At 38.0% G+C, this 15,484-nt stretch overlaps 1 protein-coding gene across 1 annotated transcript in view; it reads right to left on the bottom strand.

The window, feature by feature from the left end:
- The window catches only part of DST (dystonin), a 288,933-nt gene that overhangs the window by 99,483 nt on the left and 173,966 nt on the right, over nucleotides 1-15,484 (bottom strand). The window contains 9 exon segments of the mRNA XM_050972635.1: nucleotides 1,666-1,818; nucleotides 3,148-3,381; nucleotides 4,415-4,561; nucleotides 4,740-4,955; nucleotides 5,111-5,257; nucleotides 5,464-10,989; nucleotides 12,058-12,190; nucleotides 12,820-12,908; nucleotides 15,319-15,453. Coding sequence (XP_050828592.1) covers nucleotides 1,666-1,818; nucleotides 3,148-3,381; nucleotides 4,415-4,561; nucleotides 4,740-4,955; nucleotides 5,111-5,257; nucleotides 5,464-10,989; nucleotides 12,058-12,190; nucleotides 12,820-12,908; nucleotides 15,319-15,453 — 6,780 coding nt within the window.

Genomic DNA, 15,484 nt, shown 5'->3' with positions numbered 1-15,484 from the left:
CATATGCAGAACATATATTTATTTTTTTAGAAATCAAGACTTAAGTAAATCTGCTACACTGCAGTTAGTAAAGTGCATCTCCTGACAAATTCTGATCCATTACTATCCTGACAGAAAGCTGCTGAAAATAAGCTGTCTGAATAGAAGTCAGAAAATTGCAATCATCTTTCCTGGGTAGAAGTTTTCCCAGATTTCTTGGGTCTTTTCAGGCCAGAGATGGCATACAATTTTTTTTTTCTTCTATTGTCATCAATCATAATATTTCAGTCTCTCAAGAATGTTTACTTCCATTGAATTTCATAGAGGACAGATCTTTAGTTTTAATTTACCCAAAGCAGTTTTCTTGGTCTGCCTCCCAAATATGAGAGGAGCTGTAATTGTAATGATTACACTGCTGAATACGTTCCCCCAGTTACTGAAACAATGACCTTTTTCACCTTCTTGTGCAGTGTAACAATCTTGGAGATGTAAGACAGAACATTTGATCCTCATTCTAGACCACAGATTTTGCAGCAATTTTAGAATACAGCAGCTAAAATTGCAGCTCATTTTAACACTTCAGCAAGTACATTAAAAATATTCTCCTGGGGACCCTGATTCAAGAAAAGCTTCTCCTGTGATCAAGATCTCTGTGTTCCCTTTCAAACAGCACACTGAGGATGAAAGTTCTGACTTGATATAAAAAATCCTGCCTTTAACCCCCATTCCCTCCTAAGGCATTTTTTGACTGGCAATTCCAATAAATCAGTCAGAAAATAACAACTAGTCTGCTAGGCAATCACAAACAGCTGATGGGAAAAAAAATGAGGTTTTAACAATTCTTGACTCACCAGGAGTACCCCATTTAGGCCATAAATCTTTAAGACCAGTAAGAGATATTAAAAGCTACCCCAGGGGTGTCTGACTATAAGTACAACTTGGAAAAACTAGATGTATTACTTCAAAGATTGGTAAAGCAAGGCAAGGTGAATAAGGAAATTTCTTCTTTTACAGAGTTGGAGGTCTACAGTATAGTAAACTAGCATTAGGAGGAGGAAGAAGATCCTTCAGTCCTTTAACTGTCATAAACTCAGTTTCTATCAGGACAGAGTAAAAGCTTAGAGATGACTGGATACAGCTGAAGAGCAAGGAAAGCAAACCAGTTCAAAGGGGTTTGCTACAACACAGAAGAGATTGCAAAAAACACTAATAAGAACCAGAATTCAGAACAAAGCAATGGAAAGCCTCAGGCAAGAGAAAACTGCAGCAAGATTTTTCAAAGTACTGTGAACAGGAATAAACACTTCCTGATGCCCGTTAAAAAGCTGGCTAAATTATTTTAGCATAATAAACATGTGTGATTTTATCACATTCAACAGGAACAATTTTAAGCTAATAAATTAAAATTCACACCTGCTTCAAGAGTGTTTCTTGAAACGTGTAGCACATGCTCTCTATTCTAGCGTTTCCTCATTTGGAAGTTTCTCTTCTCCCACTGGCACATACTGGAGTGTATTCACAAGCAGCAGTTTAAATGCATGCCACTAAAGCCTTTACTTTCGGTAGGTCAAACAAATCTATTTTATTCTCCTCTCACATGACAGGCCTTGTTACTCAATAAAAGAGTTAAGTCACTCTCCTCTGCACTCAGCCTTCTTTAATTTCTCTGACTAAAACTGTGCATACCTCCTGTTTGCTCTGGTATTGTTCCAGCTCAGCCTTGCTGTCTCCAATAACAAGTGACTGTCGCTGTCCGATGAGTCGATTCTCAGTCTGTGTAAGCAAATCACAGATTTCCTGCAGTTTCTCCTTGCATTCCTGCTGCCGTTCAGCCACATCCTATATTAGAGCCAAGTACAATTGAACAATAAGACAAAAAATCCTCACTTCAGGAACCAACACTCTAACAGATATTAGAAATCTTTGAACACCAATTTTGCAAAGCAATTATTTTTAAAGTATGCTGTAAACATGATAGCAGTGGTACAAAGAGCAAGATGAACATACAGAAGTTATGGATAAACCTCAAATATGTTTTAAGTAAAAGAGACCATGTTTGATGGAATTGCCCAATAGAAGTCTGGCCATGCACATATGTGAAGGATGAAATCTCCATCAGCAGGAGTGAAAATCCAGTCTCTTAACCACTTGAAACCTGTGATAAACACTATTAATTCTGAAAAAAAGGACATCAAAATAGAGGTTAGTTGTGAATGTGAGTTAGCTCTTTTTGGTATGCATAACATGTTACCTGAATAGAAACTGTGAACTTTTTAAGCAGTAGAGAAGAACAAAACATGCAAGCTCATTATTGTTACAAAGTCCTAGAAAACTTATCTGTGCCTTTCCTATACTCAATTTATGCTTCTTTCACAAAATATAGTAGAAAGAAATGTTCTTGGAATGGCAAAATAATACAAAGTCTTCAGAATATTTAAGCACTTTTATTTACACTTAAACCAGGGGCTGAGGTTTTGATTCTGAGTCCTAGCAGTGCAGCTATTAGAGAAGAGGAGGTGCTGTTAAGCTGCAGCATTTTATCAGCCTCTTTTGACTCTACAAAGGCTGCTTACACTTGCTGAAGAAGTAACTGGCCCAACTTGACTCACAGTTTTCCCAGTGCCCACACCTAGAACTGCAAGTATCTTGGCTGATTTACTCATACGTTTGTCTCTCTAACCCATCTCAGTGAAAACAATCCATGCTACACTGATTTTAACAAATCTGGCTCTTGGACCATGAAGATCTAGAGAAAAGATCACATAAGCAGATGACCTGGCAAACTAAAGGGAAAGAAAATCTTCAGCAAGACCAGAGTGTTATGGAATGGTGCAATAGCAAATTCAGTGATCAGTATAGCTCAGATCAATTACTGATAGAGCTGCTGAAGAAACAACACTTGTGAGAAACTTCAAGTAAATTTCTCTCATTGCTAGAAAGAGCAGACCTGTGTCTGTTCTTAATTTAATATGCTGTTTCTGTGAATATAACAAAGAAAGACAAAAATGATAATTCACCAAAGTTCATCAATATCATTTTTGCAGAACTACAAATGTATCTGTAGCAAAAAGGGAAAAGATAGAAATACACTCAATATTGCATGCTGGTATAAAAATTCCTCATCCATAGACAGAAACATTCAGCACACATTTACACAGAAAGGCAAACCTTCTGATCACCCAGCTCTTGCACTGCCTGTAACTGAGTCTCTAAACTTTCCACTTGAGAAGTTATTGCTTCCTGTGCTTCCTGAAAAGATTTCTGGGTGGTATTTAAGAGCCTCAGCAGCTGTTTGCTCTGATTAGGAGAAAGATCTTCAGCATGTTCAGAAATGAAGAACTGAACATCAAATGCAGTGGACTCCAGTTGCATTTTTTTACTGCTGAGCTCTGCAGCACTGTTCTGTAAATGAAGGGAAGGGAATTATTAGCAACAAAATAAAACTGAGTACAAATAAAGCACAAGTATGCCTACCATCTCTTCTTAGCCCTTATGCTGAAATGCATTTGGTAGACAATTTAGCGATGGAAAATCAAAACTCAGACTCATAGTGTCACATTCAGGTATGACATTAGAACTTATGCATGGTTTGCCTCAGGACAGTTTGTGTCCAAGGAATAAAATACGTGATCTTGTACATCTCTATTTCCTTAGTCTCTCATGGATATTTGAAAACTGACTGACCTTCAACTGACCTTCAACTCTAAAAGATTAATGGCAGGTTGATGTAACATTTCTAGGTTACATCTGGTTTGAAGATACAGATATTTTAAAATATATACTTGAAATCATTCTCGTTCTTAACTCCACAGCAAGAATGTCACCATTCCAAGCAATGTGCCAAATTCTACCAACAGCTACATACTGTGGAGCCCCTATGGCCATACCATTTCTCTGGAACTCTATTTAAGCACATTAATAAAACAACTAAAATAATTTTTATTATTCATACATATAGAAGTATATGAACTTTACTAAAAATTTTATCTGCTTTGTTTGCCATTACTCATTTTATGGAATGTGTAGGGAAGAAACCTTTTTATCTTTTCCCATCTTGTGTTCTCACTTATAATTGATTTGGAAGACAATTAAACTTCAGTAAAATTCTGAACCCAATGCATAAAAATCCAATTTTAATCACTGAAATACTGGTACTATATATTAGATTTCTAAAAGGCTCAGATTTATTGCAACAAATGTAAGTAGAACCAATAGCTTTCTCAGTAATCCTAACTCTATGAAACTTTATTTGCAAGTGAAAAAGCAGATCAACAAGATTTTATTTCTGGATTTTCTAATAGTTGTCTTCTTAAGTAATTACTTCTAGTCCTCTCTTTAGGCCACAGAGGTTATTGAGAAGGAAAAAATACCTAGCTAATAATTAATAATAAGGAGCAATACTGACACTTCAACACCTGCCATAAAAAGCACTTACTTTAAATAGCTGTAAACTTTTCTTCATCTCTTCTATATCATTAGCATTCACTGTGAAGTCTTTCATGATTTTATTGTTGTCTGTGATCCAGTCTGAAAATCTCTGCAGTTGGCTTAAAAGCTGCTGGTGTAATCCTGCAAGCTTAGACTAGAAAGGGAAGTTGTATATTATTTATGCTCCTGTAGTATACTCACATTTTCTACCATACTAAATTGAATCACACATGTATCTTTATAGTAAGACAAAATAAAGAAAATCCAAATTCCTTTTAGCTAAATTACCTTGAAGAAAATCAAGGTAAAAACTTACACTGCTAAAAACATACCATTTCCAAGTCAACAGCGCAGACTATTTGTTTTGCTCGTATTGAAGATCTATCACAGACCTCCAAAAATGCTTCCTGCAAAGAGTCATAGCTTATCTTTAGCTCTTTCAGTTTCTCCTCTGGAATATCCCTGTTACAAGACTTTAAGAATTCTTCTGCCAGCTTCATGTCCTTTTTTAGGATAATTGCAAAGGTAGCCAGTCCTGATTCAAATGACTACAAAGAGAATACATAAAAAAATACTTGAAGTTACTAGGAAAAATGTTTAAATCTGAATTGCTTTAATTACATTTTGAATCTCCCTTTTTAAACCTAAGGGTTATTTCTAGCACCCATCACTGAAGTACAAGCATAAAGAACACTTTACTTACCTCTAGCTGTTCCAGTTCAGCTTTTAGTATTTCCAGGCTGTTACTAATAGGCTGCTGTTTATCTAGGTGGTTTTTCATATCTTGAAGCACTGCCAAATGTTCTTGCATTTTCTCTGTTAACTTTAAACATTGCTGTACTCCATCAAACTGAAAATGAGTTTAAAAATAAGAAAATATTTTCCAAATTGACTTGAAAATCAGCAATAAAAGACCTTGGGTTTATTATGATTTATTTTAAATTTACAATCTAATTTTTCAATCATTTTTCCAGTTCAATTGTTCTCTCAAGCACTCGGAAAGATCCACGCAATTCCACTAACACAGGGCACAGAGCACATATTCTTGTTACTTACCATGCTAGTGGGGGTGTCTCCCATGACTTCTTCTTCTGTTTTCAAAACAGGCTCAGTAAAGCCTTTGGACAGGCTTTCTGTCTTCCCATGCTCCTGATCACTTTTCAAAGTAGAGGTTGTGTTATCTGCCAATGTTTTCTCTTCATCAATTTCTGATCCAAGCTCTGATTGTTCTGTTGAGGAAAGAGAATAAAGCCCATCTCCTTTGCCTTTACCCTCCTGCTCTGTGGTGGTACCAGCAACCTGTGAGCTCCTAAGCAAAACATTTATCAGCTCCTCTAACTTCCTTGTACTTTCATTGCCAAGTGAGAGTTGAAAAATATCCAGAAGTTCAGCAGAAGCAAGCTTGGGAACAGGAGTTTTCATGTCTGTTTCACTCTTCCTTTCATCTGAATCAGCTGTCTTTTGCTTGCAGGATTCATGCTTCAGAATATCATGAAGAAGATCAGGACTTCTGCAATCAGGCCAAGGCAGTGAAGGAGCATCACTGTCCTTGGGCTCTGTACACAGTGTGGGGACCATTAAAGCAGTTCTAACAGCATTACTTATTTGCTTCAGATTTGACCCACTAGACATTTCACTCTCAGGCTGAGTCCTTCTAACCACTTTAAGTAAATTTTGCAATAATGTTCTGGTATCAGAGTAACTTAGGGGTTCACCTTCCTGCTTGCAGTAAACATGTCCCATTTTTAATTTCCTTTGTAAAATATTCTGTAAGTCTTCCATTAGTGTGTCAGACACATCTGCTGATTGTGAAATACCTTCCTTTACTTGGAAGTCTTTGCAGGGTCCCATTTCTTTTTGCAATGACTCCATGGACATTTGTTTTTTGAAACCATTTCCAAGGGAGGAAGTGTCACTGACCAGGACATTTTCTCCCTTTGTGTTTTTCTGCATCTCATGTTTGTTCTGGGCACCATAATTCAACTTAGTCCCCATGCTACTCAGAATTGCAGAAGAAACATCAGTGGTATGGGTATGTCTCCCAGTAGGCTGCACTTCATTTCCATCCCCTAATTCTTTGGCATCCTCAATACTTCCTAAAGCACCTGGTTTTGTGGGGGAAATTTCACTATCATTGCTGCTTTTGTTTTCTGGAATGTCTTTCAGAACACTGTCAGTATTTTGACAGTTAAGCCTCTCTGTTTCTTTATTTATGCTAATCTCCTTTGGTGTCACTGTATCAGGTGGGGGAAAAGAGTAAGTGTTACATTCACTTGAAAGCACTTTTCCCGGATTCAGCAGAAAATCCTTTTCATTTGGTATACCTTTTCCCCCTCTTTCTATGTCCTCAAAACAGAATTCACTGAGTTCTGAATGGCCACCTTCTTTTATGCATGTTGTATGTTGTTTTAAAGGAGCAGAAATGTTATCACCTCTCTTAAATTCATCTGATCTTGCCCCTTGAATGTCAAGAAAACCTTGAGCAACATTTACTTTTTCTTTACTTGCAGCTTTAATTACTGTTGCATCAAATATTTCCCCAAGGTTTTCCATCTGAATGGGACTATTACTTAGCCCCGTGACACCACATTCCTCCATAATATTTACTCTATTTTTAATTTCTGTATGAATTTCTATTTGGCCATGCTTCCAACTGGTGACTGGATGTATTGGGTCCCTAAGTGAACTATTATCACTCACATAAAGGGTATCTGTAAGGAATTTATTGTCCATTTGGAATGAACTTTCCTTTAGTTGCTCTGTATAATTTAACATTTTTTCCTCTGCAACTAGTGTCTCTGCCTCTCTCTGTCCATGATTTGAATCTAACATTGGCATGGTATTATTGTCTTTATTCATGCTATCAGTAAAGCATTCTGAGAGAAGCAAGTTTGTCCAGCTACTTTGGTCATCATCAGTATCTTGCTGTAGGTAAGCTGTCACACTGATGTCAGATTTTACAGTAGCATCAAGAAGCTGAGAATCTGGAACCCTAAACTGTGTTTCATTATTCTCCTCACTCTTTCTGGACACCCATTCAGTGTGAAAGGTATTTTCAGACAGAATAGGCTCAGCCGTATCTTGTGGCATGCGTTCACTTTTGACACAAGTCCCATATTCATCTTCTGTTTCCTGCTGTCTGGCATCTTCACTGGTACATGAAAGACCAACACATCTTTCTTCAGAAATATTTGACATTGATTCACATATTACTGGGGATAGTTTTCCATTTTCATGGTTAGCCTGGAATTGCAAAGTATATCCTGTCTTGTGGCCTAAAGAATAGCACCAGTCATCAATATTCTGATTGTTTTCATTGCTCCTTTCTACATCTTCTACAGACATTAACAGCTGGTCTCCTTTACCTATACATTGATGTTGTGAATAAAAACTATCCATTTCATCTTCACTGTCAGAATCAGTGTCAGAGTCATCATAACTATCATAATCCTCTTCATAATCTTCCCCCTCCTGTGTACCTTCAGATTCCTCCTCACACGGATCACCTTCTGCTTTCATTTCAACTTCCTCATTCCTGTCTTGTACATCTGCTTCATACATATTCCGTAAATAGCTCATGCCTCCTTCCTTTGTTCCTTCGCTCTCAACTGGTAACTCTTGCTCCTTCTCTCCAAAACTTCCTGTTATTTCCCTTTCCTCAGGGATTTTTTCTATAGTTTTGGCATTTGCAGAAGCTATAGTTATGCTCTCAGGTTGTCCTTTCACATTTACATGAACATTCTCTCCAGAATTAGCTGAAAGTTCTTGAAAAAAGCTGGTCTCTCCTCTTAGGGTTATTCGACCACCTCTCTCCTCCAGAAAACCTAATGGAACTGAACTTCCAGCCAATTCTGGCTCTGGTGTATCATCATCCCCCAAATGCACGGTGTCAAACCCCTCATTACCTTCAGAACTGTCAGAGGAATCATCATCATCATCAATTTGTGGAGTATCATAGACATCACTGCCATCATCATCACCTGGAGGTGTTTCATAGGCATCATCATCATCATCACCATCATCCAACTGAGAACTGTCCTCTTCAGAGGCTACCTCACCACATTGATGCTGCAAGCAGTTACTCTCAAGCTGTGGGATGCCATCACCCCCCTCTACTGATGAGTCAGAACTACTGTCACATGGCAGTAACCTGTGGAATATAAGATCACTTTCTTCTTCTGTCAGCCTTTGTGCTGTGCTGTTACTGTCCCCCAGAGGTGGTCTATCATGTATGACAGCACCACCATCCAATGAAAGCCTATGGTGCATGTCTATGCTGTCTTCCAGACACAGTTTATTATGAAAATCAGCACAATCCTCCTGGGATGGCCTTCCATGGATATAAAGACAGTCCTGTAGAGATGGACCTGCATATTCCTGAAGAAGTTGTCCATCATATCTACTGTCTTCAAACTTTGGTGTGACACCACATTGACTAACCAATTCTTTTGGAAGTCTATATTCAGTGTCTGCAGTGACAGATGAATCAAGACTTCTCTGAAAATTATCTTCCTTGCTGTTATCCAGTACCATTCTGCTACAGTCAACCTGAAATATGGGAGGCCCATACTCTGTGCACCTTTCCAGCTCCCTCCATGTTTCCTTATCTGACAAATCATTCACACTGCTCAAGGAATTTTGTAATGTTTTATCATTCATGTTTTCATTATCCAGACTGTCTCCCACAAAAATCTCGTCTTTCGCTGTTTGTGATAGAAGTCTTGTATTTGAGTCATTTGGAAGATGCCCTTCAGTGTTTCCTGAATTTGTCTGCTGATTGTTATGCTTACAGAGTTCTGTCCACTCAGAAACCTCAAAAAAACCTCTGAGTTCATTTCTCTTCATAGAATTTTGAGTGCAGCTTTCTACATTTCTGAGTTCTGCAGGGGAAGTTAACTGCATCTCCCATGTACATTCTGATTGCTCAGTACCAAGAGTATTGCAAACATCTGGCCTGCACACTCGGGCATCTTCTTGTGAAGATACGTAATTCCCAAAGTCATCAAATTCATTACATTTCCTGTTGTTACAAGAATTCTCAACACCTGAAAGATCACCCTGAACACTGTCTCCTGACTTTAGGTCAATTCCTTTTGAACTTACATACGTTTTACTAAACTCCATTTCTGATACACCAGCATTGTACCCAGCACTATCACCTTCCAGCAACATACTGATGACTTCTTGCAGTTGCCCATCATATAACAAAAGTCTCTGCCCAGTGTTTGCATCCATATAACTGTTTACCATCAGGTAAGACATGAATAGTTTCTTAGCTTCATCTAGATTATGACATACGGGATCTTCTGTGCCAGAAACTTCATGTTCCCCCTCACAGCCATGAAATACAGAAGGCAGAAATTCATAAGTTGATAACCATTTTACAGCATTTTTACAAAGGGACTTTAATTCTTCTACATTGGGCATTTTATCTGGTAAAGTCACATTGGTCAAAACAGATACAGTATTACTGTCTATAATCCCTGATTCTGCAGCCTTGTCAAGACTGATTATTTCACAAGTTTCTGGAATGTAAAGTGCAGCTATTTTCTTTCTATCATTCAATATTTTGAATGCTAGCTCATTTGTAATCATATCTTGGTGCAAAGAAGTTGATACAGGGAATATTTCACCAGTGTGAGGCCAAATTAGTCCCACAAAGCCTCTTTGAGCTTCTAATACCAGCAGAGCACTGGTAGATGATATTAAGTTGCATTGCACAGCTTCATCAACAGTCAAGCGTTGTCCTGAATTTTGACAAAGGATTCCACCAGTCTGAACTTGACGTGTGAGGATCCCACAAGCAGTGTCCTGATCTATCATCCCTTGTCTCATGGCCTCTTCCACAGTCATTCGTTTCCCTGAGTCAGGGTCAATGACACCTCCAGACATTACCTGAGCACCCAGCAGCCTGAACATTGTTTCCCTGTCAATGAGCCCTTCATGGGCTGCCCTCAAAATAGTTACCTTCCTTCCACATTTGAGCACAATTCTCCCTTTTTCTTGTGGTTTCACAGGTAGGAGTCTTAACCCTGTTGCTTCATGTATTATGCTTCTATGAACCATCTGTTCAAGGGAAATTTTCTCAGCACAGTTGGGGTCTATGAGATCTTTACACGTATCTTGTCTTTCCAGGAGTTTGGAATATAATGTTGGAGAAATGAGATTTCTCTGGAAAGTATTCTGCAAAGACAGCTTTTCTCCAGTAGATGGCAAAATCAAATACCCACTTGAAAGCTGATTCTCAAGAATTTTAACAGCCAGAGGTTCCGAAATCAGACCTTGTTCTAAAGCTGAAACAACTGGAATATTTGCTAATGATGATTCTGACAGAAGCTTCTTTGCATTACTTAATTCTTTCAGCTGCAACAGAATCTGCTCATCAATTAAGGCATGGACTTTAGCTTCTTCCAAATCATAACACACTCCTAATTCTGGAGAAATTATTCCAGAAAGAATCAGCTGATTCTCAAGCAATCTAATTCCAGTGTCATAGTCAAGAAAACCTCTTAAAATAGACTGAAAGACTGAAAGGACTTCTCCAGTTCTTTGGTCAATGACACCAGCAATGACTTTATTCATCTAAAAGGGAACATAAAAGAAAAGCTATCATCATTTTTGGACTGTATGTTTAAAATATTCTTTTGATTTTGAATGCATGATAAGCATAAAAACATGTACTTACCAGGCCTGGAGGAATGTTGTGAATGTTAGCAGCTCAAATGCACAAGTGATCTATGTCAGTCATTCAACAGCACACGATGTGATAAAAGATTTAAAACCAACATGCATCTGTGAATTGAAAACCTATGCTTTGCACACATAAATAGGGTTAGTGGAAGACAATAGAAGAAATGATTGCAGAGAGGGCAAATAGAACATATACCTGAAAGGCAGATTTTCATGCTATAAATGTCTGTGAAAGGTTAGAATATTTGGAAACAGTATGTGATTCAACACAACCATGCTATTCATGTTTACAGCATACAGCATTTCGGTATATACACTCAACAATATGGAATCAGATACTCCAGCACCAAATATTGCATTTAGTTCACATGGAAAGCATGAAGTCAGTTTGGCAACATTATTTGAACTCATCACACAGACTCTGCCTCTAAATGTATATGAGAATACTCACTCCATATTTAAGACTAATATCCATTAACAAATGTATTCATAGTGTCTCAGAGAAAATTGTATTACGTCCTCCCATTTTCATACCCAGAAAAAAATTTAAGAAAATCTGAAAGTAGATCACTTCTAGGATATTTCTGAGTGATATATGGGAGAGATTAACATGTTATTTTATGGTGTCATTTTTGCAGCAGAAACACAGAATTATCTAGCAATCAAAGAATGGCTTTTGAGAGAAGAGTTAAGAGATGAATGATTTGCTTATCTTTCTTCATGCAAGGCACACATTATTAAGACTCTTCAAAAGAAGTTTGATGAATAGAATGCTCATGTGCACAGGTAAGGTCAATATACAGTATTTCATAGCAAATACACAACACCTTCAGTCAATTAAATATCTAGTTCCTTCCACACACTGTTAATTGCAGCTTCTTCTTTTGTTGATCATATGTGGTTTGAAAACCATGCAAGAAATCTCAACAGAAACTGAAATCCAAGTTTGAATCTTGTTACCTTTTCTTCCATCTTTTCATCACCCAGATGTGCTTCCTGCAGCTGCTTTAAAGCTTCATTGGATAACAAGCTGTAGCTTTCCTGGAGGGACCTAACTTGCTTTTCCATTTCATGTCTCTCTTCATCTGTCATTCTGTTAGGAAAAAAAAATGGAAGGAGGAGATCTCTGGGTAATTTGTACGTTGTTGGGAGTGATCTGCCTACTTTTACTTAAAAATAGGGAGCAGAAATTAGTACAAGTAGTCTGGAAAAAATACAGCCTAATTACAAAGATGTTCAAGAAAGCTACAATCTGATTGCAGTTATTCAGGAAAAGGAGCATTTAACCTTTGAAAGGGCCTTTGTCTACTGATTACCAGTTAAGACAGGTAACATAACCATCAAGGAGTCATGAGATATCTCAGCAAATTAGTAACTTAAACTGTTAAGTTTATTTTATATTACATTTGTATTTTCAGACACAAATGAAACAATCTTGTGATAAGTAGTTCAAGTATGCATTTACAACAAAATCATTAATTATTTTGATTTCAAATAAAATGTTAAATATCTGATACTTTTAAGATGACCAGAGGTATACAAACCAAGTCAAATTCTTGAAAACAACAAAATTGCATCAAGCTTCAACAAATGAGAAGACAAAAATCTCCCAAACTGTATGTGACATGTAATTAGATCTATAAGGATATGATTTCTTTTTAAGCAAACAGTATGTATTTATTCAATTAATTTACATTATTTGAAAAATAAAAAATGGCATACTTGTCACTGTGCTTAGCTAAAAATGACTGAGTAGTCTGCAGAGCTTCAGCTATTTGTTCTTTCTTGGTTGACATTTCATGAAGAGAAATCTGAAAAATAAACAACCTGTGTTCAAGACTTAATAATGTATATAAATAAAACAAACAAACAAACAAAACCTTATTTGTACCTGGGACTAATTAAATAATAAAAGAGCTTGATTTTTAAAAAAATACTGGCTATCAGTAGAGCAATATGATTTATTGGAATTGCATCATTTACATATGAATAAGTCATTGTGATATGTCTTTTGATTAAGCAAGCTGGTTTTGGAAAACTATTGGGCAAAACATATAGAATATTTCAAAATGTTATTTGATGGAAAATTAACCAATCATTTAAAATCACTTATTTTAGTTGGCACTGTTTATAGCAGCTTTATAAAGGTTGTGTACAATAGTCATGTTCAAGAAGTTGCTCACCAAAATGAGAGATAACAAATTTTTTTAAAAACATATCAGAAGACCACAAGCCTTCATGGAATTCATAACAGAGATAAATGCAATATGAGAACCTGGGAAAAAATGAATTATTAATTAATATTCTCCACACTATCAGTTCTGTGCCCTCCCCACTAAAGGACTTTATCTGGTAGAGGAACTTGTGGAAATTTCATCTTCTAACTTTCCTGAGAATCCCCCTTTTCTTTTCTTCAAAGAAAAGCACTCATAAAGGCAAATTATCAAAAGTGAGTTCTGCAAGCTGGAGATGTTTTTAACATAGGTGCTAGGTTGTGAGCAAGGTGCTTGGGCCCTTCATTGTCCTGGGTCTGGACACAACCAATCTGTCCTTGTCTGCACCATACCAAAGGGCCCAAAATCACCACCAGTAAGCCACAATCTCATCACTTGTACTGCTTGCACAGGAACCAAGAGAACCACTGGATACACTGTGCAAGAAGATGAGGTGAGCTGGCTGAAGCAGCAGGTGGGGGTCACAAAATCCACTTTACTCAGGAAACCAGTGTCACTGTGACTGCTGTGTGCACCCTGTCACTACTGGGATCAGCTTTTCTTCCCAGTACCTGTCTACACTCCACAGCAACCCCTCCCTCTGTGTGAAATGTACTTCAGCTGACATTAGCTATGAAATCACCAGTTTCTACATGTTTCTACACAACTTATCAAGGTATCATTGCTATTCAGTGGAGACATACCCAGGTGCCTCTGAAAGGTGCTGCTACCTCACCAAGCCATTTCACAAGGGAAGCAAAGACACTCAGCAAACAGCCATCTCCCACAGGAAGCCAAGACAGCCAACTCACAGGTTACTCACTGGAGGTTCAGGCTGGGCAGAGGAGATGATGCCCACAGTTGCTGTGGTAAGCTGAGATGTCCTTACTAAGGACTTGAGAGCTGGCCCAGCACTGATAAAGTATAGTCATTAACAAGGGCAGAAGAGGACCAGCATTGAATGCTTATGCAAATCCTGATTTTAACTACAAGCAATTTACCAATCAATTTGTTCATAAGCTTACTTCCTTCTGTAGATATAGGGACAAACTCAGAGCTAGAACTGGTCCTCTCTGAACAAGCTACATGCTGGAACAGTGTATCAGGACTGCCAACCTTCCCAACAGCAAGCTGGACTTATGCACGTGCTGGTCCAGTGGCTCTGGCACCAGAAAGCATCACCAAAATACAAAAGTAAGAACGGGATGCCAAGAGGGCCAAAATCATGTTTGCATGATGACGCATCCAGCAGTGTACTGAGGGATGTGGACAAGACACTGCTCTGTCCTTCTGCTGCTCACTGTGCAGGTAAGCCTTCACCTACTGAAACTTTTTAGGTGTAACTAAGCTATTTCATGGGGCAAGCCCAGCAGAGTAGGTCCTAGAAATGACATAAAACTTCACAGATGGAAATTTATGGTCTGAGTTAAAACTGCACCCAGTGACAATGTCCTGTTGAATACAAAGGCATCAAGATGGGCCACTCCAACAGCATCTGGACTAGGGTGATAACAGAGAGGCCTCAGTCAAGATCTGCTATACTTCCTAGGACAGCAGTTTTGACTATCTCTTAAGAAGACCCTCAGATTAATTTTTCAAAAGCAAATAAATAGAAACTTGGCTCTCTGGCCCCTCCTACCAACTTTCTCCTTCCTGGTGCCCAAAATGCCATCTTGACAGGATGCACTCTCCCTCTACAAAGGCTGACACAGTGTGTGCAGGGTCCAGTTTCTCTAATCTGATATTATGCAGTATCAGAATGTGTCATACACAAGGTCTGGAAAAAGCAGGGGGAGTTTCTTCCTGAGAAACATGCTTGTGTCCCCAAACATTGATGTTTATTTACCCAACTCTCTACTCACAACCGAATGTGAAATTATGTCATGAGGAACATGTGGATGGTGATTTGTAGGGATAAAAAATGTATTTATGGATTATTTTGGCATTTTAATCTATGCAAAAACCCAAAAAAAGGAAGTGGTGCTTTATTCAAAAGACATCTGTGTACCTGCTGCTTAGGTAAATCTGTCTTTTCAGCCTTTTCTCCTTCTTCTTTGCTGAGTGTCTTGCTGAGGTTTGACACCCATTTCAGTAAATCCCCAGCTTTCTCAACATGTTCCTTCTTTTCCTCTTCCATTGATTTCTGATGAGTGCCATGAATTGTAAAGAAACAT

Source organism: Serinus canaria, chromosome 3 (assembly GCF_022539315.1).
Source record: "Serinus canaria isolate serCan28SL12 chromosome 3, serCan2020, whole genome shotgun sequence".
NCBI classification, from domain to species: Eukaryota; Metazoa; Chordata; class Aves; order Passeriformes; family Fringillidae; genus Serinus; species Serinus canaria.
This window is presented reverse-complemented; position numbering and strand designations above follow the sequence as displayed.